Source organism: Camponotus vicinus, unplaced genomic scaffold (genome assembly GCF_025532165.1).
Source record: "Camponotus vicinus isolate PSW18456_S1 unplaced genomic scaffold, iyCamVici1.0 SCAF_1, whole genome shotgun sequence".
NCBI classification, from domain to species: Eukaryota; Metazoa; Arthropoda; class Insecta; order Hymenoptera; family Formicidae; genus Camponotus; species Camponotus vicinus.
The window spans coordinates 32,700,041-32,727,904 of record NW_028141945.1 but is presented as its reverse complement, the minus strand read 5'-3'; the positions used below and the strand labels follow the sequence as shown (position 1 = coordinate 32,727,904).

General features: G+C 35.0%; 5 protein-coding genes across 29 annotated transcripts in view; 3 read left to right on the top strand and 2 right to left on the bottom strand.

Annotated features, from left to right (window-relative positions):
- Positions 1-12,444, top strand: part of Tdrd3 (Tudor domain containing 3) — a 32,344-nt gene extending 19,900 nt beyond the window's left edge. Inside the window, exons 1-12 of one of the 5 annotated variants that reach the window (XM_083082147.1) lie at positions 8,476-8,624; positions 8,720-8,869; positions 9,033-9,117; positions 9,226-9,425; positions 9,510-9,657; positions 9,801-10,034; positions 10,111-10,244; positions 10,320-10,559; positions 10,676-11,315; positions 11,395-11,508; positions 11,616-11,706; positions 11,856-12,444. In XM_083082147.1, coding sequence (XP_082938273.1) covers positions 8,844-8,869; positions 9,033-9,117; positions 9,226-9,425; positions 9,510-9,657; positions 9,801-10,034; positions 10,111-10,244; positions 10,320-10,559; positions 10,676-11,315; positions 11,395-11,508; positions 11,616-11,706; positions 11,856-12,034 — 2,091 coding nt within the window. In that variant the 5' untranslated portion in view covers positions 8,476-8,624; positions 8,720-8,843 and the 3' untranslated portion in view covers positions 12,035-12,444. Of the gene's footprint in view, positions 1-8,475; positions 8,870-9,032; positions 9,118-9,225; positions 9,426-9,509; positions 9,658-9,800; positions 10,035-10,110; positions 10,245-10,319; positions 10,560-10,675; positions 11,316-11,394; positions 11,509-11,615; positions 11,707-11,855 lie in introns of those variants that run through there. The other 4 variants (XM_083082143.1, XM_083082137.1, XM_083082153.1 and 1 more) reach the window with 4 other exon arrangements.
- Tsp74f (Tetraspanin 74F) lies at positions 172-6,973 on the bottom strand. Of its 5 annotated transcripts, XM_083082218.1 has the most exons (8): positions 6,593-6,973; positions 4,778-5,044; positions 2,536-2,633; positions 2,237-2,431; positions 1,907-2,077; positions 1,723-1,815; positions 1,043-1,183; positions 172-591 (listed from the first exon to the last, which is right to left on the bottom strand). In XM_083082218.1, exons 3-8 carry the CDS (start codon positions 2,611-2,613, stop codon positions 544-546), a joined length of 726 nt encoding a protein of 241 aa, XP_082938344.1. In that variant the 5' UTR covers positions 2,614-2,633; positions 4,778-5,044; positions 6,593-6,973; the 3' UTR covers positions 172-543. The 5 variants fall into 5 exon arrangements, with proteins under 5 accessions (XP_082938344.1, XP_082938348.1, XP_082938353.1 ...); XM_083082222.1 differs by lacking the exon at positions 4,778-5,044; XM_083082227.1 differs by lacking the exon at positions 6,593-6,973 and having other exon boundaries at positions 4,788-5,188.
- Positions 12,445-13,437: 993 nt separating the features above from the next.
- LOC145961777 (uncharacterized) lies at positions 13,438-16,694 on the top strand. Of its 3 annotated transcripts, none has more exons than XM_083082250.1 (3): positions 13,438-13,652; positions 13,778-14,045; positions 16,462-16,694. In XM_083082250.1, exons 1-2 carry the CDS (start codon positions 13,588-13,590, stop codon positions 14,028-14,030), a joined length of 318 nt encoding a protein of 105 aa, XP_082938376.1. In that variant the 5' UTR covers positions 13,438-13,587; the 3' UTR covers positions 14,031-14,045; positions 16,462-16,694. The 3 variants fall into 3 exon arrangements, with proteins under 3 accessions (XP_082938376.1, XP_082938367.1, XP_082938364.1); XM_083082238.1 differs by lacking the exon at positions 16,462-16,694 and adding an exon at positions 15,951-16,340 and having other exon boundaries at positions 13,441-13,652; XM_083082241.1 differs by lacking the exon at positions 16,462-16,694 and having other exon boundaries at positions 13,439-13,652; positions 13,778-14,114.
- On the bottom strand, positions 14,204-18,792 carry LOC145961723 (apoptosis-inducing factor 3). Of its 5 annotated transcripts, none has more exons than XM_083082198.1 (7): positions 18,440-18,792; positions 16,117-16,409; positions 15,708-16,044; positions 15,254-15,604; positions 14,974-15,179; positions 14,674-14,890; positions 14,204-14,552 (listed from the first exon to the last, which is right to left on the bottom strand). In XM_083082198.1, exons 1-7 carry the CDS (start codon positions 18,495-18,497, stop codon positions 14,293-14,295), a joined length of 1,722 nt encoding a protein of 573 aa, XP_082938324.1. In that variant the 5' UTR covers positions 18,498-18,792; the 3' UTR covers positions 14,204-14,292. The 5 variants fall into 5 exon arrangements, with proteins under 5 accessions (XP_082938324.1, XP_082938334.1, XP_082938316.1 ...); XM_083082208.1 differs by having other exon boundaries at positions 18,568-18,791; XM_083082190.1 differs by lacking the exon at positions 18,440-18,792 and adding an exon at positions 17,822-18,002.
- Positions 18,793-19,545: 753 nt separating this feature from the next.
- Positions 19,546-27,864, top strand: part of LOC145961589 (cell adhesion molecule Dscam2) — a 77,849-nt gene continuing 69,530 nt past the window's right edge. For 7 of the 11 annotated variants that reach the window (XM_083082000.1, XM_083082009.1, XM_083082035.1 and 4 more), the window contains exon 1: positions 21,626-22,144. In XM_083082000.1, the coding sequence (XP_082938126.1) occupies positions 21,991-22,144 (154 nt within the window). In that variant the 5' untranslated portion in view covers positions 21,626-21,990. Of the gene's footprint in view, positions 19,612-20,526; positions 20,774-21,617; positions 22,145-27,864 lie in introns of those variants that run through there. The other 4 variants (XM_083081990.1, XM_083081984.1, XM_083081966.1 and 1 more) reach the window with 4 other exon arrangements.

Genomic DNA, 27,864 nt, shown 5'->3' with positions numbered 1-27,864 from the left:
GTATATATACATATAATATACATATAATGTTCCATCATTTTATAATACAACTAAAACACACATTTGTCGCGAATAAGTAAATTATGTAATACATTATGATATAAACGACCGCTGAAAAATTGACTTTTCTGTTTCATCTGACATACATGTAAATCGATAATATCGAAAGGGTTGTTGCACATGCATAATAAACGGATTGCATTTATTACGGCACATATATAAGGTACATGATGCATTATCATACTAATGATACATGCAACTAAGTGAAGACATCTTAAATATATATAAATTACATCTAAAATGTAAAGCGTAAGATGGTAATCATGATGTATAACGCTAATTATATGTAATAGATTAGTGAGAAAACTGTACAATCAGATAGAGATTCACTTTTTTGATTATCACGGTATAATCAGGTGCGCTTGTAGCGATGAGTAATTTCGTCAATTGGAGAAATTGCGTAAATCTTCTGAGGAAGATTCACGACCTCTCCGTCCCTCTACAAAAACGGGGACAGCCTCAGACTACAGCTCTGTTCTGCTGTCATTCGATCATTTTGAAGAGTGCGCAGGAGAATATCATTCCAAAAAACTGAAACAGATGGAGAATTTAAACAATCCTGCAATGTTGCTATGCAATAAATGAATAAGGGAAATAATCTGCATAAATATTATTTATACAAAATTAGGCATAAAATGAATTACAGAGAAAAAAAGAGAGAAGAAGCTAGTTTGGTTTCAAAGAGGATTAAATCATATTTGAAAAATGCTTAAAAAATTTGAAAAAAATTCTGAGAAATTACTTATCATATGTACAATAAATACTCAATATTTATATTAACGGATTTATCTCGAATTAAAAAAAATATTAAATTTAAGAGAAGTGGGCTTGGGCGTTTAAAATTAAATCTCGCCTGAGTTGTGAAATGTAAAATGAAGTCGATAAGAAAATATATCTGCTCGAGCTCGTTCGACTTTATAGCGCTCAGGCTTCATTTAGATTTAACGGGAGGGTTTCATAAAAATGCAAACTGCACCCTTACCATGAGGCATGCGACTGCAATGCCGGCGCCACCCATAACGTTCGCGTGCTGCTGCATGTAGATTCGCGTTCCATTGATGCAACCATTCGTATAAGCATTCGAGGGATTTACCGTGTCCGAGCCAGCGTTGCAGTGGAACCGCTGCAAACAGATCGGTCTGTGATGAGAAACACGATTCGTCGTAGCTTGCGAGAAAGTAGATCGAAGGAGTGAAAGCGTGAGAGGACAGACCGGAGCCTGATTAGGACTCGGCCGATTAAGTAATTTCGGCCAAATTGATGATTGCTTTGACCGTTTGAGGGAAATTGGACAGGTCGTATTTTATGACGATATTGCTTAAACCGCGAATAATTATTCGCGTGGATCTATTTGGATCTAATCTAACGCGGAAAAATCATCATCAATATCATATCTTATCGAAAATAATTCCGTTATATTCGAGTGCGAGTAGAACTCTCTTCTGAATTCTCTCCAACTTTTTAATAGGACTTAGCGAATATCATTAAGCAACGGCAAAATGCCCATAATCGTTGCCGTATACATAAACGTACCGCGGTGAATATATTATCAGATGCACGTGCGTATAGTAAATTACCATCATTATTTAGACGCGGTCGCACAGCCGACTATAACTATTTCGTCATCGAGCGATCGCGTTGAGAGGTAATTGACTTTTTTACCTGGCCCGGTTGAATTTCTCGGCAGCAGCTCTCCGGCACGTTAAGGCCAATGTTTCCCCAGTCCCTCCAGCTGTTAACACCGCAGCAGTGGAGCTAAATTTACGAAAAAATTGAATTAGCTTTATTGAATTTGATAAATTCTTGCGACGTTCATAAAACGACATCGTTTTTCGAAATTACTAACCGTCGATTGCGTGGTATCCCAGGCATCCCGGATAGACATACGATGATCGTAAAGTCGGAGCGAGCTCTTCATCTCTCTGTCAAGCGTGCTTAGCAATTTTTCGCGGAAAATATATCCCAGAATGCCGCCGATAAGCATGGTCACGAATAGCAAAAATACAATTATGAAGTACTGAAAAAAATGCTCATTATTAATCGATATTCTACGTCAATAAGTTTGCTTAAATTTGATAGAAATATAATGCTTAGTCATGAAGAGACGTAATATTGGCGAGATTACGATATGTCAAATATCCTAGCTTTAATGTGCAACCAAGTTCTAGATACTTACTGTCAAGAGCATACACTTGACTTCCCGCGATGCACCAACACATCCGAAGAAAGAGATAAAAACCACGATGATTCCGCCAATCAGCAAAACGTAAACTGATCCAGTTAACAGGTCATTTCCCACGAGTTCACCTATCCATGGTACTTTGTCGATTAAAGCCCACACACCTAAACCCGTCACAATAATCCCGCCAATCTGAAATTAATAATAACAAATTTTTTAACAAATAATTATTTATTATTATGTCTATTATTATGTCTATTATATCTTTGACAAAGTCATATAAGATTAAAACTTACGAAAATGATAAAGTTTGTTAAGAATAAGGAGTATTTCATGAAACGACCACAGCCATCCATTTCTGTGCCGTATCCCATTTTTTCTTAGTGATGTTAATCTATCAACAAAGCAATAAATAAAATAATAGTAAAATTAACAATAAAATATAAAAATGTTAAAAGGATAAAGCTTTTAAAGCAATATTTTGCAAATATTATTGCCGCGTTTTAATTAGTGTTGTTTCCAAGTGGCCTATATAAAAAAATAAAATCTTTTCAAATATAGTTTTTGTTACTAAAAACAATTATCTTAAGCTCTTCGGTTTATCACAAAATGAAATACAATTTTTCTTTGCTTTGCCACTTTCTTTGCCATTATATTATTCTGTTTCTTGTTTTCTCGTCGCTTAAATATAATAATATTAATTGATTCATGAGTCACGAGTAGGCTAGCAATTGTAACTGATAAAATTTTCATTACAGTCACGTACGTCGCTTTTAATTATGTCACACATCTTAGTGACATCAGACTTTAGCCTGGTTTGAAGTACCTTGACCATCCACCATATCCTATAGCCTTGACCATATCCATAGGCGTCGAATTTTTTAAACTTTACGGAAGTTTAAGAGTTGGATAATAAGCTCATATTTTCGACAAGCAAGATAAAAGATAAAAAAAATATTTAAGGACGAAATATTCTAGTGCGTCATTCGCAAAGAAAACTTCTTATTAATTATTTAATTGTGGGAAAAGGATTTTATTAATTATTTAATTGTGGGAACGCACGTGCACTTTATTTTATAAGTTTATTATACATTACACAAGAGACGCTATCATGTTCCTTAGAATTAGGTTAAAGTCTAATTTAATCAAATGCCTGCTGCTCCTGCTACGTAGTAGTTTATACGCATTAGCCTGGCATAATTATTTGTGGAAAAAATAGGTGTTCGTGTGATCAACGTGAATTTTCACGGCTCGGAAAACAGTCGGCAACTTCCTGTTTTGAAAATACTGCGCACATGGCTCAATTGCTTCCTATTGTTTACCGAACACGTAATAAAATCCCGTAATATAGTATCGCTCAATCGCTAGTCTATTTACTCCAATCCACAGGAAGCGTGCGCGCGGTTTTTAATACGTATATATAATGCTCGCTATAACGTCCCATTTCTGGAGAACGCAATCACCTGTCGGACGTACGCGTTGTTCTACGCGGATACGTTTAATGGTGCAATATGGTCCTAAGAAGAATGCCTCGGAGTAGCGCGCATGTTGATCGCTATCGCTCTATACAATATCGCATACCGCGCCCACGTAAGGTTGCGTGTTTTGTAACGCGTTTTATACCGACCTCGCAGTCGTACACCGATACAGGTACCGGCTCGAAAACACATTACGAGACCGAGAGAGAAAGTGGCTTCTCCCTTCGCATTAAGTAATCCACGGCCAGAGCGAAGCGTAAAAATGACGCGGCGATGATGCACGCACTTGCAATCTCGAATCCTGCAAATGACGTTACTCGGCCGAGCTTCCTCCGTTTTATTTTGCGAAACGTTTGAATCACTTTGTCTTACCGATTAATCTTAATTCCGCGAAGCGGGAGAGATCTGTAGAAAAGCCATATTAATAAATTTCGAAATTAAATTATTTTTTTTCAAAGCCTTTGGAACCAAGGATTAATCAAAAAATTCAAAATAAATGACTGACTGTATCTTACAAAATACTATGCATTTTAAACTCGATTTGCATCTCTCTACAAGATTAAAAATTCTATTAGATTATTTTTTAGAACACTGTATATTAAAATGATTTATGTTCGTCATAAATCTCTAGAATAGCATCAATGGAATCGTTCGAATAAAGATCTCTTGATATCATCGGTTAAAGAAGCATTCATCTGAATGCTGACACATATAATTTGCTTTATTACGCAACTCATCTGATATGTTTTTTAAAAACGATAAAACAACATGTTATTCATTTGCTTGATATACATGTGAGAGTAATTTCGGACGATTTTACGGCTATCAGTTTCATATTCAAGAACGAAGAGAGATATATTTATAAAAATCTTTTTGTTTAGAAATTTTTCCAGAGTTTTTATGTTTAATATTAATCTTCAGAGATAATTACGATCTTTTCCGTGCTCGAGGAATCAGCATCCGTGCACAAACACGCACGAACAATTACGTACTTATCCACATAATGCGAGTGAGTGAGCGAAACGTCTCTTTTGCGCGCGATAAAAATAAACGCACATACCTATAGATACCTGTGAACAATCTTGATGAGACAATCGTAGATCGTCGAAAATAATCGTCGGCAACAGGAAGATCGTAGGAAGAAGGAGCTTGAGGAGTGATCCTTTGATGAATCGAAAGTTAATCTCGGGCCCGAGGTCGCCGGGTTTTATTCTTCTTCCAGGTAGTAGTATTATTACAATCCTGTCTTCTGATCCCCCCTTTTCATATTTAACTATCGCTCTCGTAACCGTCGCCAAACTGCGCGTTCTTACAAGCTCACGTGACACTAGCAACCAAAGCACGTTTCAACCGAGGACGAGATAGCCAACTGAGGCGTCGCATATCGTTGTTGCGATTTATAAGCACTCGTCGTCGTGAGATTTATGGTAATTTTCATAAATACAATAGTGTTTGTCAAGGTACGAATCTATAATACCGGTCTACGATAACAATCAGCGTAGAATGTTGCGCATTACATATTTCGAAATCGCGCGAAAACTTGATGATGTCGAAGCTCTCTTTCAAAATTATTTAGAACATAAAATATCAAGCAACAGTAAAATTTCTCATCATCTTACTAATCATTTCAAGATGCTTAACGCTCTTATATTTGAAATAATGAGCAAGCAAACTGAAAAATCTGTAAAGTTTGGAGCATTAACAGATGTTGTGCAACTTGTGGTAAACGCAATAATTTTATGACTATTTTATAACTTAAAAATATTTTTCACGACTTCTCTTTGTAAATATACTCGGATATTTAGCGGTTGAGAATATTAATATAAATGCATAAGAGAGGAGAGGGATTCCAAAATCTAGTTTCGCGAAGGTAAGATGTCTTGTATTGATTTTGGTCACGTAATGTTGCGCTTGAAAGATATTAATTTTATATTTTAATAAAATGTAATATTTTTACGAAAAATACTTTTCTTTTATAGAATCATCCGTCAAATAAAAATTTCTAAATATACAATTGAATACATTTGAAATTTATGTAAAAAAGATAAAAATTTTTACTTTTTCACATTGCATAAGTTTAAAAAATACAATAGAATGATTTAGTCAATTTGAGTAAGATAGTTTAATTAATTTAAATTATACATCTATATCGATAGTCAAAATTAGCCTCTCGTCGTCAAAGTAACAATTAATGCGCATCAAAAATATAAGGATTATTTGTAAGACGTAAACACGACGAAATTGTGTGGCAAATTTGCATAATCAGCTTTCTCGTTTATTAGTCATCAGGTTCGTTAAGCGTAAATTAAGTTAACACATAGAATAAGAAAGTTTCCACTGTTCTTCTCGTCTGCTAATTTACAGATTAATATTATTTGACGAATGTGGGCGTAAGCTAATCTTCATATCATTCCGTCAATAAATTAGATGATCTCTAATTACACTTCCTTTCTTAATTCATAATCTTAGAATAATGTTATAACAAAACTGTCAGCCCTCGTTGAATTAAACGAGCTTATTTCAAAAGTAGGCTAAATCAATCTGTTGAACGTTAGTAACCTTATTCACATCAACATCCCGCGATTCGAGTATAAAAATTCACAAAATGCATAAATTTCTGCAGAAAATAGGAACTTTAGTTAAAAATTTTTATTTTTTACAAGATAAAAAATCCACTGAAAATCAATGAATTTGTAATTAATATATATCGAATACATTACAGCATGAAAGTTGGCGGATGAATGACTGCGACGTAATTTCTTGCATCTGATTTTGATCGGGATAAGACGGAATATATAAAAACTGTTTTCACGAGAGAATCGCAGCTGGATGTTCTCTACCGACGCCGATCGATTGCTCAACATCTTTTACTCACGTTGATCTCTGGCCGACTTCCTTTCTCCAGCCAGCAGCGGTCGCGGAAAAGCAAACAATTCCTTTCTCCCGCTTGTGGAAAGCCTCCCCCGCTTCGAAACGAACGAATGCCAAAACAAATTAGCGATTCGTAGCGGGAAGAAAACTAATCGAATTTTACAATGTCAATCGAACGTTTCGTTTCTCGATGATATAATTCGAACCAAGACGCCGAGTCGGACACGCGCGATTACAGAGTCGGAGTGAAACTGAAATGGTAAGACCGAGTGAACTTCTACCTCGCTCACTCTCTCTTTCCGTCTCTGTCCCTTTGTTTCCCTCCCGCTCTGTCTTTCCCTCTCTCTTTTTCTTTCTCTTCTACTCTCATGCTAGAGTCTCCCTCAACGAGTCATCGCTTACTATACCATGTACGTTGCGTGTACGCTACTACGTGTCCTACAGTGCGAGCTATTGTACACAAGGAAAATCGTGCGTATGGGGGCTAAAAAAGTGGGGAAGCACGTTGACGCATATGCATAAGGTACAGCATGTTGAGATACACGAGGGATCACAGGGTCCCACTTTCGAGCAAGTAGAATGTAATAATCGATCCATTCGCAGTCTATAGAAAAGACGATCTGTTGATTTAACATTGTTTTGTTAATTGTCATTAACATATCGTTTACACTAGTCGCTAAAAAGAACGCATTCATTTTCATTACGAAGGATTCTTCATCCAGCAAGTGCTACAAGTAGAAAGTGCTAGGGAAGAGAACGAGAGAATCTTTAGCTTTATTTTCATTTCTTTATAACAATTTTTTATATCAAAAGAATATAATATTATATTATTATTTATATTATATTATTATTATATTTATATTATATTATATTATTATTTATATTATATTATATTATTATTTATTATTATTTATATTATATTATATTTATATTATATTATATTATTATATTATTTATATTATATTATATTATTATTTATATTATATATAATAATAATATTATATATATATATAAATAATTATTTATTATTCTAATATTAGATAGACATAATTCTGACACATAAATTTAATCTGATCTATAAATTATTCTGTGTAAATTTATATTAATATCTTTGTGTGAATCTCCAAAATCTACTATTTTTCATCTCTCTTTTTTAAATTGCTATATATAGTTTCCATATATATATATCTCTATATTCAAGTATGCTTATAATTATTATTATTATAGAATTTTAACAAGCTGCGTTATCAATGATATATAATTTAAAACAATGTGGGTGGGTCAGTCATTTTTAGCACGTATATCACATGCTTCTGTCATTTCCAAAGTTAGTTCGTATTTAATAGCGGTAATTTCAACGTTTGTTCAACGACTGCTCCACCCAAGTAATAATCGTTGATTCTAATTGAAGTAATCGTCATTCAGGCTAAGGGTTTTAATCGAACCATTACATTATATAATGATTCTGTTTCACTTGGACAATGTACGCATATAATATTAAGCTAAGTATTTTGACATATACGTATTTGACACATCACGAGACAATAATCAATTTTTATTCACATAAGCTTAAGTATCATGAAATACATAAAATTACTTTTATATCGCGTATTTTATAGATCATCTAATTGTAAGATATAACAAAAAATATCGAAAAAGCGTTTCATTATCGAGGTAATTATCATTGTATCCCGAATATATTATTTTTATTCTGAAACTTAAGTAACTTTGAAAAATGTAGAAAAAGGTAAAAATCTCAATTATCAATTAATCGCAATTCAATTATAAATAAACTCCAGTATATTCCAAAGAAATTCTCTTTGAATTGTACGCAAACGATATTCTATCGATATCTATCGATATCGATCGCTATCGAGATGTCTATCGAGTTTAAATCGGGCACGCTGTTCCAAGTATGCAAGATGGAGACGAGTGTGTTTTCAGGTTGAATAGGTGCGGTTGCTTTGCGATTATAATAGCTGCATCAGCTGTTTCGTGCGATAGGCCGCGCCTATAAACGCCTTAACAGAATCGAGGTATTGACGGCTGAGTCGCCGTCAAGACGATCACATTGCGATCAGCTACAGTTTAACTTAATTGTCAGCTGTCAAATGTTTTTGTATACGTGCAGGTGCATACGGAATGTTCAATGCAAAGTCACGAGTAGCATAGCAATAACGTTTTACGAAAGCTGTGCGTCAGTTCAATGAGACGCGATAAATTTTTATCCAACAAAGAGAAAGTTCGGCATAGACATGGAGAATCTGGAGGCGTTAGGATGGTGAGTAGGATGTACTCGTCGCATTGCACTCCACCTTGCTAACTCTCTGCTGAAAGAATATTTGTATTCTTTCCCCTACAAAGATTGAATAGTCTATAGATCGTCTGAATTACAATTAATATTTGTAATTGCTTAATTCACGTTAATTTTCTTGTATTATTAGGTATTTGTCTGATCATGGTTATAATGTGGCAACTGATTCGAGCAGCATAAGTGATACGCAGAGGATAATAAAACGATTGTTAGATGTATGTATCACATGATTCTATTTACACACAAATTAAATTTCAGAAATTCTTGAGAATGATATAAATTATTTCAAAGATATATATGTGAAGAAAAAAAATTATTTGTAGCTTGACTTAAGAGAGGTTGGTAGTGGAAATGGAGATATTAATCAGGGCAATATTGTGTTACAAATACAAAAGATCCGTAATATCTCTGCACCCAAGGGAAATGAAGAATCAAGAACAGCTCCACGAATGTTAAAATTATCATTGACGGATGGTAAAAATAATTTTCAAGCTTTAGAAATTGAACATATATCAGCATTAAAGTAAGTATATAAAATTTTGCACTACCTTTTATATATTATTTTTTTATAATTATTTTTCTTATCATCTATTTTATATGCTATTAGTCTAAATACACCACCTGGTACAAAGATATTGATAAAATCAAGAACCTTACCTCTGTCACATGGAATTCTTTTACTGAGCTCATCACATATAATTCATATACTTGGAGGAAGAGTTGCAAATTTAGTGGAAAAATGGGAATTAAACAAGGTAAATTACACTTTATATAAGTAAATATGTAAAAATATAAATTTAGAAAATTAAAATGTATAATAGTTTTTATTTCAATTAGCTTAATAATAGTTGATTTATTTACTGGATGCAAGAAGTATAGACAACTGCTTTTGTTATAGAAATTAGCCTCACATACTCGTGTAAGATCAGCTGAAGAAGGTGGACCACCACCATGGATACCATTTGGTAAAAAAATTATAAAAGTTTCAGAGCAAGATAAGAACTTTAAAGCATTAGTAGAAAAAGAAAAAACTAGCAAAGAGAATACAGAGTTTGAGGCCCAACGTAAAGATGCAATAGCAGAAGCTGCCAAACAAGGCAGTAAGAAAGTATTTGGTGGCGGAAATAAACAGGTTTGTTTTGTTTTTAAATTTTTCTAATAAAATTGTGAATTAATATCTAAAAAAAACATTTATATTTTTTCCACAGTTATTAGATCATAGTGTACAGAAAATCATAGATCGAGGATTTACCATAGAGCAAGCAGAATACGCTTTAAGAATTAACAGAAATAATGTAGATAGAGCTCTTAGAAGCCTACAAAAAACCGATAGTAAACATAAGTAAGTATTAGTTTTTATTTTCTCTTTACTTTCTTATTCAATTACTATTAAATTATAATCTTATATTGCAATTAGCGTTAAAGAGTCTCGAGAACCGCGAGAGCCACGTGGAAAACGAGACAAGAAAACTGAAGAGAGTAAACCCAGTAGTGGAAAAATATCTCTATTCGATTTTCTTGAAGATAAACTACCTGTGCAACCTGAGAGCGTCGAAACAATTAATTCGTCACAAAACAATTATGTACAAAATAACGAAAATAATCAAGATCGTCTTGAATCGAGAGGCAACGATGCACAAGGTGGCAGAGGTGCGCGGTATGTAACTTTATTACAAAATTACAAAATGAATTTATAACGTTTAACAAAAGTTAATTATGATATAATGAAAATTAATTGATTGTGATCTTGTATCCTTTTTTTTATAATGACAGAAATCAAAAAGGTGGCCGCGGGTATCAACCTCCTCTACGACATTTGGAAGAACATAAAAATAGCAAACGAACAAATAACAGCAACTCTGCCATGTATTTGCAATATAATGGTGTTACTCATACACAGCAAAACAAACCACCAAGATTTCAACGTAATCAAGAATTTCAATATCAGTACCAGTACGATGGAGGTAGAGAAGCGTATCAGAAATCTCAGTCAAACGATTCTAAAACTATGTTTGTTCAGTCACGCACAAGTAACATAAATGCCAATAGTGGTAATGAGAGTTATAACAAAAATCAGGCAGAACATCAAGAAAAGAACTTCAATAGTAGCAAAAACTATAATCATTTCGATTCTGAGGCAAGAAATAGGCATTCTTATGATGCATCTTATGGTAGGCAAAATCGGGCGCAACAAAGTGGGACTTCGAAAGTAGATTACACATCTAATACAACCGAACAAAATTATAAAAATCAATTTAGATATCAGTCGAATAATAATGTTGGGAACAGGATGTCCGTGAATTCTAACTTGCAAAGAAGTGAAAGCAATTATAATAATCATGTTTCCACCAATAATGCATGGGTATGGCGAGTAGGTGACAAATGTATGGCTAAATATTGGGAAGATAATAGGGTATGTACTGTCTCCCATCTTTCTTTACATGCTTTGTATTAAGCATGAGATATTTAATCTTTTTGTATAAAATTTATAGTATTACAATGCCGAAGTTACCGGTGTTTCCGAAAGGACCTGTGTGGTGCAATTCAAAGGATTTGAGAATTATGAGGAGGTGCTTCAAGTGGATTGTATACCAATAACAGATGATGTATGTAAAATTGCATAATATAAAATTATAGTAAATAAATAACTATACATATATGATATGTATTTACAATATGTAATAATATTTCTTATTTTTAATTGTCGCAATAGTATCAAGATCACATCTCGGATATAAGACGGCAAGATCAACGTTCTAATAATCGACAACCACGTTACGATCAAAGTCACAATCACATAAATGGTGAGTGGCAAGTCATTTGTCTTCAAATATTAAACTTTAAATTTCTAAGGTGTAGTAAATTTATGTTTTATACACATTCATATAAGATAATTTAATACATTGCACACACACACGTAAAAGAAATATAATTCAATGAAAAATTGTGATAGCAGCACCTATGGAATTTCGACGAGGCGGAAATGGTGCTGTTAGTGGGAATAAAGGATATAATAAAAAACGGAATCAACAACGGAGTACACAACCCATTTATCAACCGCCAGCGCAAAGAGGCCACACTTCTATGCCAATTAATAGTCAAAATAATACTCAACATAATTCTTTCCTTTAATATAACTCTAGTCTTATACATCTTTAGTAAAAGAAATATTCAGTTCTTACTAAATATTGAGGCAGTTGCATTTGCTATTGAAAGTTGATTTAACAGGATGCTACAAACTAAACAGGACGGTTTAGATGTTGTAAATGTTACTAGGCGTGAATTGTGTATGCAATTTGATTTTTACCGGAGTCAAATTAAATACGTAATAATTTAATATCGAGTAAGTTGATGTTTCACACTGTACACGAGAAGGAAGAATCACGAAACTTCTATTGTAAAAAAGTCGACTGTGTTCTTGAAATATTATTTGTATTGTATGAGATGTACTATTTGTATTGTAGGAAAATTGATTCTTATTACTGCAAAACAGGGCAATGTCTGTACCTCGTCCATTTTAGTCGTAATACAATTGTAATGAAGTTTCGTCCATTTTATTTACCCTCGAAAAATCATCAAAGTTATTAAGAGAATACATTTCTATAAGAAATAAATAAACTATATATAAAATTTTAATTTAAATTTTGAATTCCGGAAAAAAATAATTCGAAAGAGATTGAAGTAAATTGTAAATTCAATTTTTATGAGGATATCAGAAGAAAAAAGATTTAAAAGATTTAATATAATTTCAACTTTAAGATAGCACAGATTTTAAAATACAGTTTTTTTTGGTATATGTATATATTAATTTCTATTATGATGGATTTATAATTTTTAAAATACGAAGCACCAATAGAGTCCTCTGAAGGACTCCCATTCAAGAAAAATTGATTTTGCAAATATATATGCGCATATATATGTTTTGATATTAATAAAATGAATATAAGAAAAAATATTTATAAAATGAAATAAAACGCATATCTCTAGTGTAAGTTGTTTAATTATCGCTTGTACAAAACACATAAATTTGATGAAGCTGTAAAAGTCAGCAAAGTATATCTTGATGAAAAGTAAAACAAACTAAAATACATAACTTATTCAAATTCCAAAAGAAATCCCGAGCTCTGATAACTATATACATATAGTCCGAATGATTTAAAAAAGATGACGCAAATTTTTAAAATACACAATTTTTTATATATTTACGTATGTATTTTTCATATATTTACATTATATGTAATTTGTATTAGCGATGCACGATTTTTATTTTCTCACAGGTTAATATAAAATTGAACTTTATTGTCATATTCATAGAGATCATTCATAGGCTGCGTTCAGCAGAAAAAGCTGCTTTGCAACTGTTGTCAAATGCGTGAGCCTGATTGGTGTATGCTCTTAATTTTGACTGAATCTAAGAGCATACACCAATCAGGCTCACGCATTTTACAACAGTTGCAAAGCAGCTTTTTCTGCTGAACGCAGCCATTGATAAATCATTCAGATTGACCATTCATTGATTGATCATGCGCACATTCATAGATTGATCATTCATAGATTGCTCATGCGCACATCGTTCCACGTTCCACGTCCCAGTGAAACAATCACATAACCTTTATTTAAGTGTGATTTATCTAAAAGTACGTACAAGTGTTATTTATCTGAAAGTACATAGCATTTGACTTACAATGCGGCTTGGATTAGTTTTGTTGACCATGACCAGAGCTCCCAAATTGCCATATAGATTTAGAGGGTGAGTCCTTATGCATAAAAAGTAATCGCGTTTTATGAAAATTAATTTATGTGATTCGTGTTTGTAATATACTGAACTGTTCCATGGATGTATATAGTTCATCATACATTTTTTTTATACTACAGGAAGTATCGTATAGTTAAAGAACCGTCCCTACATGATTTATTCAAAATGAAACTGGACTTTGAAAGAGAAGAACAAAACATGCTGATTTTGCGGCATCCTTACCTTACAATCGCGCAGGAACGTTGCCAGAAGAGAACGAAAGAAAATGAATTTTTCAAAAAAGTTGTCGAATACAGAAGAAAGAAATTCGAAAAAGAAATCACTATTGCTGACCATCTAGCCCATTTGAGAATCACAGAAGCATGGGATTAGAAGTTTCTCATAGATGTATGTAATTTTATTTTATAAATTGCTTTAGATTGCTATAAATTGAATAAATGTTACTTAAGAATGTTATATAGTTTTCTCTCCAACAATTTTATGTAAATTGATACAATATATTACATCGAGGGTATTTTTTAACATAGAAAAGACAATGCCAGATATATTATATAAGCTTGATAAAGTATATTGATAATGTACAAATCAGAAATTAGGATTAATACTGTGACATTGTATAAAACACATTTCAAGCCTATACATCTACTAAAAAGCTATCTTGAAATCGTGTTAACACATCTTTTGGCTTATTTCTCATCCAACCAAATGGGTCTGCATTAATTTCTTCTTCTGTTAATGTCTTTCCTTCATAAAGTAGATTTGCGAAATCTGATACAATAGGATCAGCATTACAACTGCTCATTCCTATTACTTTACTATCTTTAAAATAATAAGCGAAGAATTCCAATTTGTCCAATGAGCCATGGATTCTTATGCTAGTAGGTTTCCCATGACCTGAAAATAAAGTGAAAAAATTTATTGAATTGGATTCCTAATAGTTGCTAACATTATGAATTATTTCATTAATAATTATATTTTTGCAAAAATTTGTATGAAAATATATTAGAAAAATTACCTGCATATCTAAAATTTTTGCCCAGTAAATTGGTCCAAAAGAATGGTATTGTCTTCAAAGGAGTTTCTTTACCACATATGTTCTGAGCTGCAACTTTGCCATGGTAATGGGCTAAAGAATAATGACCTATTGCAGCAAATATGTCATCAGATCCATATATTGATGCATAAGCTATATCACCTCCAGCATATACATTTTCTATATTCGTTTTTAGATGCTATAATTTAATACATATTTTAATCATATATCAAAATATGAATAGATAAAATAATGTATTGTCTGAAAGCTAGAAGATTGTACCTTATTTACTATTATAGTGCCATTATTCCTCATTTCAACAAGTGAGTCTTTCAGCCAATCTGTGTAAAAAGTAGATCCTATTCCAACAATAACTATATCTGCTGGTAACATTTGACCATCTGTAAGTTCGACTCTACCCAAAACATTTTCTTCATCTTCCTTTGGAATAAATTGCTTGATACTGTTTTGAAAGAGAAACTTTACCCCTGATTAAAAAATTATTATCATTACACAAGTTTGCACAATACATTATGCTATGTGTAATAACTTTGTATAATACCTTTTGCTTCATGCTCTTTTCCAATTCTACCACCAATGTCGGTGCCGAATATCGCTTTAAAAGGCACAGTATCGCGTCCTATTACTGTAATAGATTTGCATTTATTGATACAGTAAGCTGCTGCTTCCATACCAATGAAACCTAATCCCAATACAACTAGATGTTTTTCGGGAGATAGCTGTGAATATACGGCTTGTGAATCAGTATAATCTCGCAGCACAAAAATGTTTGACAAATTACTTCCAGGTATATTTGGCATTCTCGGTTTACTGCCTGTGCATATGAATAGATCATTATACTTTAAGTTCTCATTGTTACTTAATTTAACAACATTTTGAGTTGTATCCAAGCCTAAAGAAAAATAAAAATAATCCTATAGTAGAATATATATAAAGCATATAATATATAATTGAATTATATACATATGATGAATAGTGCTTATTTTTATTTATACCTATAGCTTCTACACCAAGTTTTGTTTCAATTTTGTGTTCATCATAAAACTTGGGTGGCCTTAATGCCGCCTTCTGAACATCGAAATCTAACACTTTGGATACTTTTATTCGATCATAGGGTACAACATTCTCCCTGCATACCATAACGATACGTCCTGTAAAACCTTCTTGTCGCAGACTCTCTGCGCAAGTTGCACCCGCCGGTCCTCCACCGACTATTACAACTGTTTTTGTATTTTCAGGATCACGTGCAGACATGTCCTTCACACGTTTATTAATATCCAGATCTTTACGTTTGGCTTTTACATGTACAAGACCAGTTTCATCTATGCGAACCTATAAAATACAAAGAAATAGATGTGCAGAAATATAAAATAATTTTGAAAAATTTGTAAATGAGTTGAATACCTTGTAGCATGGTAAAGAATCCAAGCCTGGATAATCTTCAATATCTCCAGTTTTAATATTAAAGCAAGCTCCATGCCATGGACATCTCACTCGTCCTTCTCCTAGTGCTCCAGTATGTAGTAGAGCTCCATAATGTGTACATTTGGTACCAATCGCATGCAATTCTCCTTTTTGTTTTATTAATAAAATTTTGTCTTCATTATCCCCAAGGGGTAATAATTTCATTTCATTTTCGTTGATATCTTCCTGCTTGCACACCACACTTTCGATATAATCATGCTGTTCTTGAGAACCTGACATGAGAATAAGACAAACTAATTTACTGTTTACCTTACATATTTTTAGAGCTGCAAAGTAAAGCAGGTGACTCACAACAGGTGCAGCAATATGACAATCTATTGTGTTTCTGTGTGATATTTTCTATTATATTATGTTCATTATAATTTCTTTTCTCTTTACTTTTATTTAACATAATCAAATATATTGTCTAATAAAATATTCAATTTTATAATTCTAAATCATATTTTATCTGTGAAACATTAGTGAAATATATTAATGGGAGAATATAAAAGTAAATATTAAAAACCTATAAAAGTTTATTTTTTAATAATTCTATCTCTAATTCAAATTTTTTAATCTCCATAACAGCCTTAAAACAATAGAATATTCGTGATAAAGTCATTTGTAAACACGAAAAGAATGCTACCTCTAATCCATCGAGCAACTGAATATCTCCATGTCAAAACGAGAAGCTTTGTCAATAATATATATAATAAATAACTCGCATTAATTATATAGCGTAGCATACACAATTAAATGCGACAAATATATATAACGAAATCTAAAGAAGTCACAATGGGGATTTCCGAGTTGCTATTATCTCGTACGTGGAAAGCTGCACTATCCGATAGGTTATCGGTTATCGACAATTAATGAATAATCACGATTCTATGATATCATTTGATCGAGAGTTCTTTCAAGATGCAACGTAACGATCGAATCAAATAATGAGACGAAGATAGTGCTTTGCGTGACTGCTGTCATTACGTTACAAGTACATATGTGACACAATCGTGCGTCGCGCATGACAGTAAATATACATAACATATACACTGTTGCGTGCAAAAAAATGAATCTCATTTTTTATATTTATATGAGAGTAGCCTCTTGGACATGCAAATATACGGAGATTTTATTTATGTTGTAAATTTACGTGAAAATATAATTGTCCTTTTTTTTTAAAAAAATTTGCATATTTTTATTATCGGAATTATTTTGAGACGTGACAGTGATATATAACAGTCCTTAATTTTTAATATCACTCTTTTATCGTGATTATTAATAATACAAAAAAACATATATGAATAAAAATGCAGTAGATAATAAGAAATAAAAGCAAGAGTGTATTCTATGATGAATCAAATGAGTATAACTTTGTTTTACGTCGCGAAATATATATTTGCTACATCGTTTTTCTACTTCATAGATGTAGAACGTTAATGATTCATTCATATAAATCCGTCTCTGTCTATACAAATATGATATCATGCTTTTTATTTCCTCCTTCTCGGAATTTTTATAACCTCTTAAAGAAGTACAATGTTTTGTTTCATCTATAAGCGATTTTCGTGATGCGATTAATAAGAATTAAAGCGTTGCTCTATCTCACATTTATTTCATATGCCCATATATTGCAAAGGCCTACCCTGGAAACGACGTAAGAACGGCTTATCCATCAAGGTGGACAACCTCCTTCTAACAAGCGTTCTAACACACTGCATCGATTCTCGCAAAGCACTGGAAACTGTCAGTGTGCGATTCGATCATGCGTCCTCGTGCTACATAAGCACGTTTTTTTTTTCACGAACTATACTAGTCAATGTACTTGTATGTAATTTCTCATTGTTAATGAATGATTTTATATAAATGTTCCGATTCACATTTTCCACGAAAAAATTATGTGCATACCCTGACAATACATATTTCTAAAAGATGTCTTATCGTCTTTAAGATATATCTTTTGGCCTTTTTGTATTGTGTCTGAGTATCACATCTCAAAATTGAAAAAATTAAATTTAACAAAGATTTACTTTTACAGACTCTTAAAAAAAATAATTCGAATTGAACTTTTCGATGCGATCGCGCGCGTTAAAATTAATCGAAAGCAATTATCGAAGAAAGGAATTTTAACAAAGTTACATGTACGGTATAACATCACTGCCAGATAAAAAGAAAATTGTTTCATTCAGATTTTTTCTAATTCTCCCGATTCTCTCTCGTTTTTCCTATATTGTACGAGTTGGCCTTTGTACGAGATACGCACCTGTTGCCATGGATTTATCGAGTTTATTTCGGAAGGCTTTGCAAGAACCCGCACCCATATTGTAGCGAGCAAAAATCACCAACCAAAAAACACAAAGAGCGAGAGAAGAGCAGACGTTGCGTATTTACCGGTCGACCGCGATCATCTGTCTACATCGTGTACATTCCCGTGATCTACGTACTAAGAAGTGCAGGCCAGCCTTGAGAGATTCGTTTGTGACGTTTAGATTCTCTCGGGGAACTTTCACATTGTGATCGATATGTGCCTACACCGTAGTGCCGTACCCGGTACTTTCCTCGTCCGACAAAATCGAATCTAGCACGATTTTCTTAATTATACATAATTATTTTTTAATGCTCGCAATAATGGGAGGAGTAATCTCTAAATTACAAATTCCAAGGAACCGCAACGAGCGCGATAAGATATGACTCATTCGATTATAACACACACTTGTCTAGAGAGACGTATGAAGAATAACTTTTGCGTGAGCGGAATTATTTATTAAAAGGATGCGCGAATAAATCTGATCGCGAGGATTATTTTTTAATAGATGACTCGCACGAAAATATACTTTGATATCTAGAGATGACACATTTTTCAGGAGTCTAAATTCTGCAATATTTTGAGCGAAATGTATGAATATATTAGTAGGAGAATTTTTAAGGAAATATTATCAAAACATCTCTGTTTTATCCTTGTCTCATGAAAATTTTTCAGGTGTATACTTTTATAGATAATTGAAGAGAAAATAGAGCAAGAGGATATTATCAAGACTGGTAATCTGAAATAAATTTGACATTTGGCAAAATTAAAGATATTTTTTATTGAAGATATGTATGTGTATTTATGCAGCAAAAATAATTTATATTATCGCCATCTGCAAGAGAATCTTGCGATTAGAATAAGAACTACGATCGATAACAAGGAAAGTATAGATAATTACTCGTGTGTTTTCCAAGCAATCGATAATTAATATTTGCAGTTATACTAAACCTCACCAGATGTCATGAGAGTCACATTTTCATGAGAATTACTTTTCAATGACGTTAGATTCTTATATATTCGAATCTGGTAGTGTGAGGTTAAATCTTATTCAGTCAATATCATTTCAAAGTGGAAGAAAATTTGTGTGTATATCATACATGTTGCAATTTTTTTACACTCATTTCAAGGTAAATTAAATTCTTTATTAAATTCTTATTGTATTTTTCGAAACTTTTTTAAAAATTGTAAGGTTACTCGGAGGTAATTTTATTAATAATTAGTGAAATTGTGATTTCTTGTCAATATTTCATGAGATGAAATAACAGTTTTAAACGCGCTTTGTAATAAAAAGTCTTTCGCTTATGCTTTTTTTTATCTACTGTCTGAATTGCAAATTGATTTCAAAGAATGAAGTTTTGATATATATGTAAATATATATATTACTTGTATCAATATTCTATAGTAGTCTCTCTCTCTCTCTCTCTCCTGCTTTCACAAGTATTGAAGGTAGAATCGAAATCAGAGAAAAAAAACACTAAACTTGAAAAAAGCTTCTCAATATCTGCGACAAAGATTGAAATTATCATTCCGCACTTCAAAGCGTTCCCGGTGTTTCCCGCGTTTCTCTGTACAAAAAAAAACCAGTTGCATCGTAAATGAAGACCCCGTCTCGCTTCTATTCTTTCCGACTCGCTTCGAAATGGTTCAATCTCCTGCCAATAACACACTTGATCTTTCGCGCGAACTCGGATAAAGAGAGAGAAAAAAGAGAGAGAGGGAGGAAGAGAGAGAGAGAAAAAGAGAGAGAGAGAAAGAAAAAGATAGAGAGAGAGGAAAAAAGAATGGGAAAGGAGGACATAAAAACCGCGCAACTCGAGGCTCGCGCGATTTAAATTAGTAGCCCTTAGACTCTTCAAAAGAGAAATTTGGTCCAACGACGCATGAAAAACAGAGCAGCCGACACGGGTGTAGGGGTAAACGGTTAGGTGCGCTGTACGGATATTTAATTTGTGCCTGGCGGCGGCGGCGGTGGCGGCAAAGCGTCAGCGACGAAGGGGGGAGGAAAGAGGGGGAGGGGGCGGTGGGTGGTAGGACGGAATGGCGTAAGGTTACGCGGGAGCCTCTCGCTCTTTGAGGTCGGTGGTTGATGGCGGTCGGTTACCCCTCTCACCGCGCCACCGCCCAATGATGTGGGCTCGATGTACGCACTGAAGGCTGCTGTGGAACGTAATCTCGCAAGCGGGAAGGAGAGGAGAGAAAAGGGGACCGGAGCTCGGCGGAAAGAGACGGGGTATGCGGTCCGTGATGATAGTCTCGCGTGCAAGAGGCAGCTTAAACCGAATCAACCAGGTAACTGTACATCGCTACGTCTTTTTCGATACATCTCTTCTAATATCCCTTGGGGAAGATCGTGCGCGTGCTTTATTCGTAATGTTTCACGCGTAATCCTATTCAGTCGGTATTCGTTGAATATACGCGCGAATTATGTTTCTGTTGATATATTTATTAGAAAATTTCTTCAATGGATTTTATGATAAATAATCTATGATTATTGTTCTAAGAAAAGATATTCTAGAAATTCGCGCTTTACATCCGCAAAATTGTCGATATATTCGTCATTTTCAGTGAATTGTAACGCTGTCTAGGTTAGCCGTTAGATTCAGATTAGATTTCAGTGAAACGTGACGATATTTGATCAGACATCGCATTACGTAAATATCCCCTTCATTTCTAAAAAGATTCTTTTCAAAAATACATTTATAAAGAAATTCAATCAATATAAAGTAACGTTTCTTTTTTCCATCTATTATTATTCCGAAGAACGAGAAAGAGATTGAGACAAAATGAATGGCAATATATAGACTTTGCACTATTGTATCGCGCTCGATACTAGGATAAATTCCAACTTGATATTTCATTTTCACCAAATAGCCGGCAAAATTGCGGCGTGATACGGGCATTAGGGTTACGTGTGCAATTTCTCCCTATATCCGTGTCTTCGTGTCAAGGTATACGTTTGTACGTTAGTACGTTGGGCGCAGAGCTTCGCGCGGGCGAAGGGAACGACGCCGAGCGTGTGCCGAGGGTGACCGGTCGACGCCGAATATCGTCGAGCGCTCCCGAGGAAGGTCGAGTCGCGGGCCGAGGTGAACTTAGCGCGCAGCTCGAAGGAGCCCGGTTTAGTCTATCTCCAAGCGCTGGACGCGGCGGGTGCCGAGAGGGGCTTGCAACGCTCGAGGCAAGGGTTGCGTGCGCGTTGTACATCGTCTCGCTCCTGCCCGTCTCTTCCCCTCTCCCTCCCTCACACACATACACGTACATATACGCACGTTTAATCGCTCTTGGGGCTCATCCGCCACCCCATTCGCACTTGTCCGACTTTGCGCGCTCACCTATGTTTGTATTGATACACAGCCGGAAGCCGGACAGGTGAATCGTCCTCTTCCCGATTACGATGAAACGGGAGTGGTAGATCTGTCTCATTTTGCCATCTACTTTTGTCTCATCTACCTATCTACCTACCTACCTGCTCACTCTGATCTCTCACGAATTTCCCAAGGAATTCGATGACGATAGCACCGGCAAGGATGGACGCGAAACCGCGGAAGAGACAGTTTGCCAGTCATCGGCCGTACTCGATTCGGTCAACCCACCACGTGGATCGTGGTCTCGTGCTCTCGTCGCTGACACCATTCACGCTCGTCCTCGTCCTCGTCCTCGGTAAGTCGCATCCAACTACATAAAGATGAATATCCGTGAATTTTGGAGCTATTGTCAGCTATTGCAATTATAAATTAATTATTAGAAAAATAAAATAAGTTCAAACGAGTTGATATTAATTTTCTAAGCATTTTATATCTTATCATAGATGGAAGTCTTTTAAAAATATTCTCTCTTTCCCTTCCGCTTTTTAGAAAAATATAAAATAAATAAAAAGAATATTTTACATAGGTTTTTAATATATAAAAAAATATGTATTTTGTATATCTCTTAAATTTCTCTTGAAAGATTAGAAAAAATACCATATAAGACATGCAAAATTAATTCCTCAGTTACACGAATAATTAAGTCAATTGTTTTTAAAAACTACGGTAATAATGTCCAATCAAAGCAATAATGTCTTATTACTACACCAAGCGAAATGGAATTGTGTTATTTTAAGGGCTAAAACTAAGTGCTGCGTAGCATTGAATTACTGGTTCGTGATTCGCGGTAAATTTGCGAGAGATATTCCAGAGTTACAATTTAATAAAACACAGACGCAGAGATAAAGCCATATTTCAAAGCCACATTGCTTCTTACAATATACAACTTTGTAACTTATCGGCTCCGTGCACGGCGCATCCTTTTTGGAAAAAATCAACAAAAATGTATTTTATTTAACACAAAATTCGTACGTTTTTATTTTTGCGCGATATATATATCGCTATGTTATCACATATATTTCTATAACAATTAATTCGCACAGTTCTTTTTTTCGTGGTAACGGCGATACGTGTTAATTTACTATCGGATAGAATTTCGCAAAATACATATAGAAATCGATGCAACAGAACGCGGTGCATCCGCGGAATTCAATTTTGCCAGAAATATCTTGTTGTATGAAACCAGATATTGATCTTACGGAGCGGAAGATAGCCGGCGGTGTGTTAGCGAGCGCGTAAACCGAGTCGCAATGTCGTTTAACAAAGTGGAAACGACAATATTCGCGTTCAGGGATAATCGCGCCTTGCAATATAACGCGAGAATCGCGAACCGCGAGATCGTCGAGATCGGCGAAGAGAGAAAGAGAGAAAGAGAGAGAGAGAGAGAGGGAAGAAAAGGGTACCGCAACGAAATCTATTTCCGCCATTTCCCGCCGCCATTGAAACTCAATGTTGTCGGGATTGCAGAGTCGGAATATCAAGTGTCTTATTACGCGCATCATTGATCGCGAAATTCTCGTTTCTAATGATGTTAACTCAATAAAATTGCGAGAATTACGCGCAAATGTATTTTAATATCGTTACCGAAACGCGTTGCTACAAAAAATCTTGAGATAGCTGCATCGATATCGCGACTATCGGTAATTTCGATGCTTTGTGCTTCTCCGCAAACATTTAATGCGAAACAACATTGTCGGCGAGTTAATCGCGTTTTCTGTAATGCTGATTGCCTCGTGCGTCTTTGCCATGACGCAAGACTAATTTACCATCGATCCGATTAAGAGATAGGGGGAGGGAGGAGGGGGAGTAAAGAGCACTTCTGAAATGCATCAGCTATGGAGAGTAGTGTCTAATGGCACTAATCGGTCAAGTGCCTTTAGTCCGGGGATAATAATTGGCAGGCAGCGAATAATCAATTATGTTTGGCGCGAATATTGCATGTCCATCGATTTCACGCGCGTGTATTCTTTATCGTTTAAGTTTATCGTAACGTTTATTTAAATATTTGAAAATATTTCAGCAAAACTATCGTTGATTGCTCGGGCACTTTTTGTCAATATCAATTTTTCAAACGAAGGGAAAGAGAAGAGAAATTTTTATCTCCTTTTAGAGAGAGAAAGATACACACGGAAGGAAAGACTGTCATGTACAGCGCATACATATACATATAATATCGTATCTTGTGCAGTGCACCGCGCCAGAAAATTTATGCCGCGTTAAATTTATATATTATATATACGTATATATACATATATATATATATATATATCCTGGAAGCGCTCCTTGTCGAGTTATATGTTCCATCTGCGAGTTACACATAGGTATCGCGAATTTTCGAAATTCCTCGCAGTGATCAGTTTCCGTCAAATAGTTTGCGAATCATGCGCGTCCCGCGATAAAAATAGGAGACTTTCCTGGCTCGTCTCGTCAATATCTTGAAACATTTGTTACTACTAATTACGACATTTAAAAAATTAGAATTTTTTAATATAGAAAGAATATAAAAGAGAGAAAGAAACGAGAGAGATAAAGATGAGGAAAAAGTTTAGGATCGATACGAGGCCGAGGAAAGTAATAAGGAATGCGAAAGAATCTCCCGGATTACGTCCCATTGAAATGGTTCAGTCTCCTATAATTTGCTTTTCTTTATTTGATGTGCCGGTTTATCCTTATCGGGAATACAGTATCGCATAAATCAAAGTGTTTATTCAATAGCGACGTAGAACATACGAGGGAGGAGTTTGATATAGAGTAAACTTGCTAATAATCTACGACTGCTTCACTTTTCTGACTTAATAAATATTGCAAAAGTATACTTTTACATTTTTCTGTCTTTTTCGAGATATCGAATGCGAAAAGTCTCGAGATCAGCTCCTGCGGGGGTTTTTCTTTTTAAACTTGGCTTTAACATTACTCGAAATTACCCGACGTTCCTCCAGAGAGGCAAATAATAGGATTTCGATGTTTGAGAAATCTTCTCGAAAATGATTGCTCCTCTCATAACGAGCAGATACGTGGTTTGAACTATATCAAAGTGGTATACACAAAGGATCTTTTCGCGAGAAGGAATTCCCTCCGAGAAGGAGTTGAAGTTTAATCCACCAATCTGTGAATAAGCTCGAGAGTTGCGTTTAGCTTCTTGACGAAACTTTTATGTAACGTACATTAAATTAGCTCCTGCGCGGATAAGATTATAAGCTATATCGACAAAGGTGCAGCCGGCTTTCTTTCCTCTCCCCCACCTTCATCTCGTCATTTCGCTGGCAAGAAAGATAATTCGACACAATGTTTAATTAGAACGCGTAATTAATGATGTACCCCCTACAAGCGTAGTCCGCGAACGTTCGCGACCATCATCCATTCAACCGCTGAGTAATCCTTTGGACCACAATGGATTCACGACATGGAATCCGCCAAACCATTCGCTTACACGAGTCAATTTATCGCTTCCCTCGGACGGCAAGACAAGACATTGGATGCTGCAAACGCCTGTCTGTAACACGGCGTAATGATTTTAAATCTCTGAATCGCAGTGTCATGGCATTCCGTAGTTGGAATCCATCATGGGTTGAAAAATTGTCTACCCATAAGTCTTTTATTAAACAAATGAAATTTTTTTTAATCCAACATTCATTGCTTTAAAATAATAATCATCTAATAGAAAGCATTGCATTCTCGATTTGTAATAACAAAAACAAACATAGTTATAAACATAGTTATAATGATGATTAACGATACTTGATTGAAAAGTGCAAAAATTATTAATATCATAATTGACTGACACATTGAGAAAAGTTTCAAGATTTTAAAAAAATCTTCTATATTCTTCTTGAACATAGAAAAGAATCAAAATTACCAAATATAGAAAACTGAATCTCGAAACTTTTTTTAGAGATCGAATGTATGTGCGATTGAAAATTAATTTATATTGGCATTTTTTTACTGGGACATTTCGATAGGAATAACTCGATTCGGAAATAAAGGGCGATGAATAATCTTAATAATCAAGTTTGTCGAATCAAAATATATAGAAAACTATAAATCTCGAAACTTTTTTTAGAGATCGAATGTATATGTGATTGAAAATTAATTTATATTGACATTTTTTTACTAGGACATTTCGATAGGAATAACTCGATTCGAAAATAAAGGGCAATGAATAATCTTAATGATCATAATCAAGTTTGTCAATCAGATAAGCCGTGCGATTTTTCAAGAAATCAAATCGTTGGTCGACCGCTGTGCATGGTCAGTCCCGTTTCATTCCTCCCTTCCTATTAATCGGAAAAGTATACAAAGACCAGCGCACATGGCCGCCTGTTGAATTTGCTTCGATATAGCTGTCGATACGCGCTGCGTGATGCTGCGGAGCGTAACGTGGAATTGAAAATAACGCTATCGGACACGACAGTATCTAATCGAAAAGCAATTATGAGCCGTTGGAGTTAAGCCGGGGTACATCGTATATACCATAGTCATTCTAGTTGTTATAGTCGACGTCATTCTCCGTATCCCACTCTTGCTGCGTCGATTTAAACTAAACTCGTTCAATAAAATAGAACGCACGAAGCGATGAAGACCCTCGTACTGGCAGCCAGTTTAATTAAATTTCGCGTTCAACGAACTTTTTAGCATTCGATTTCGAGCTTTTTAATTCCATTTTATATATTTGTATTGAAAAAAATAAATTTGCCTGCGAGCGCGAAAAAACTTAATGTTGTACATAATAAAAATGTATATAATACAAGATTAGTAGACAATTAGTAAAAGCATAGAATGATGTTTTATAATCATATGTATTATATCAAATGATGCATAATCATATGTATTATATCAAAGCTTTTATCTGTTTGTATTTCTGCAAAATGCTTGTATTTCTGCGAACGTCATAAGCTCTGATATGTATTACGCAGAGAATTAAAAAAAGAAAGATAAAGGAATAAGAGAAAAGAAAAGATGTGTGTGTGTGTGTCATGTCATGGTATGCGTTTTTACGATATAAAGATAGATATCTTCCGTTTCTTTCTCTCCCTGATGCAATCGCTGGAAGCGCCCTACTGTCATCGGCAGTATTTAGTTTAAGGATAGCGGGGAACACGAGAGTCCGGAATAAAGACGGAGTAGAGGGTGGATAAAGAAAGAGCTCGGTAAAGCTCTGGTTGGGGAAGAGACGCGAAGAGAGAATGAATGAGCGGAGAAGAAAGAGCGGCGAACTTAGAGAAGCTTGCAAACGCTCGTCGACTTCGGGTCACCGCCATCATACCACCACAATACAACCCTATCAACCGCGGCTGAAACCACCCTGCAGTGCCTCGCCATTTCATTCTTTTGCATCCATCCTCTCCCTGCTCTTCTCCTTTCGTTCCCACCCCGTCCGCGCCATCGCGACTTCGACCCGCTGCTCGTTTCAACGCTCGTTTCCAGCGGAGCCCCTCGTTTCTCCATCTTTTCGCCGGTGCACCGTGGCCTATAACGAGTGGCGTACCTCATCCAAGGCGTTACGCTTCTATTCTTTTCTTTCCTCGCGTCTCTCTTTCCCTGTCCCTGTCCCCTCCTACACTTCTCTCATATTCCGCCTTTATTTCTTCCCTCGGCATCCTTCTTCTTGCCGCGCGCGCTGGTTTGATCTTCTTTCTTTTTCCGCCCCGTTATTTCCTACTCACCGCCCGTCGTTGCACCATGAGAATAAATGAGGAGCACACGTCAAAGCAAAGAAAAAAAAAAGAGACGTCTTTCTTGTGTTGTAAGCTTGAGCATACTGGGTTGCCGTGTTTTTTCCACGATACCGTCTTTCCATGATGTAGACATCTTCGCGGGTGGTTTCGCGCTGCGCTCGCTTCATGGTTTCCCAATGAGTTCTCGTCGAGACGGTTCGTCGACCGGTCGAGATTAAACGCTTCGTTTCCGCGGAATATCAGCCTCCGATTTTTTAACGCATTTTTCGCTAGAACTCGGTACGTGTGTATTTTTTATCTTGAACGCGCGGAATATTTGCAATTTATAGTTGCGATGTAA

Coding starts and splice junctions, on each gene's coding strand:
- LOC145961777 (XM_083082250.1), top strand. CDS start 13,588: ATGCGGCTTGGATTAGTTTTGTTGACCATGACCAGAGCTCCCAAATTG. Junction 13,653..13,777: donor TTGCCATATAGATTTAGAGG/GTGAGTCCTTAT, acceptor TTTATACTACAG/GAAGTATCGTATAGTTAAAG.
- Tsp74f (XM_083082218.1), bottom strand. CDS start 2,613: ATGGGATACGGCACAGAAATGGATGGCTGTGGTCGTTTCATGAAATAC. Junction 2,432..2,535: donor TAACAAACTTTATCATTTTC/GTAAGTTTTAAT, acceptor TATTAATTTCAG/ATTGGCGGGATTATTGTGAC. Junction 1,816..1,906: donor GGGATACCACGCAATCGACG/GTTAGTAATTTC, acceptor TCGTAAATTTAG/CTCCACTGCTGCGGTGTTAA.
- LOC145961723 (XM_083082183.1), bottom strand. CDS start 16,922: ATGCTACGCTATATAATTAATGCGAGTTATTTATTATATATATTATTG. Junction 16,410..16,822: donor AGTTGCTCGATGGATTAGAG/GTAGCATTCTTT, acceptor TTCTCATGTCAG/GTTCTCAAGAACAGCATGAT. Junction 14,891..14,973: donor GCACTATAATAGTAAATAAG/GTACAATCTTCT, acceptor ATTAAATTATAG/CATCTAAAAACGAATATAGA.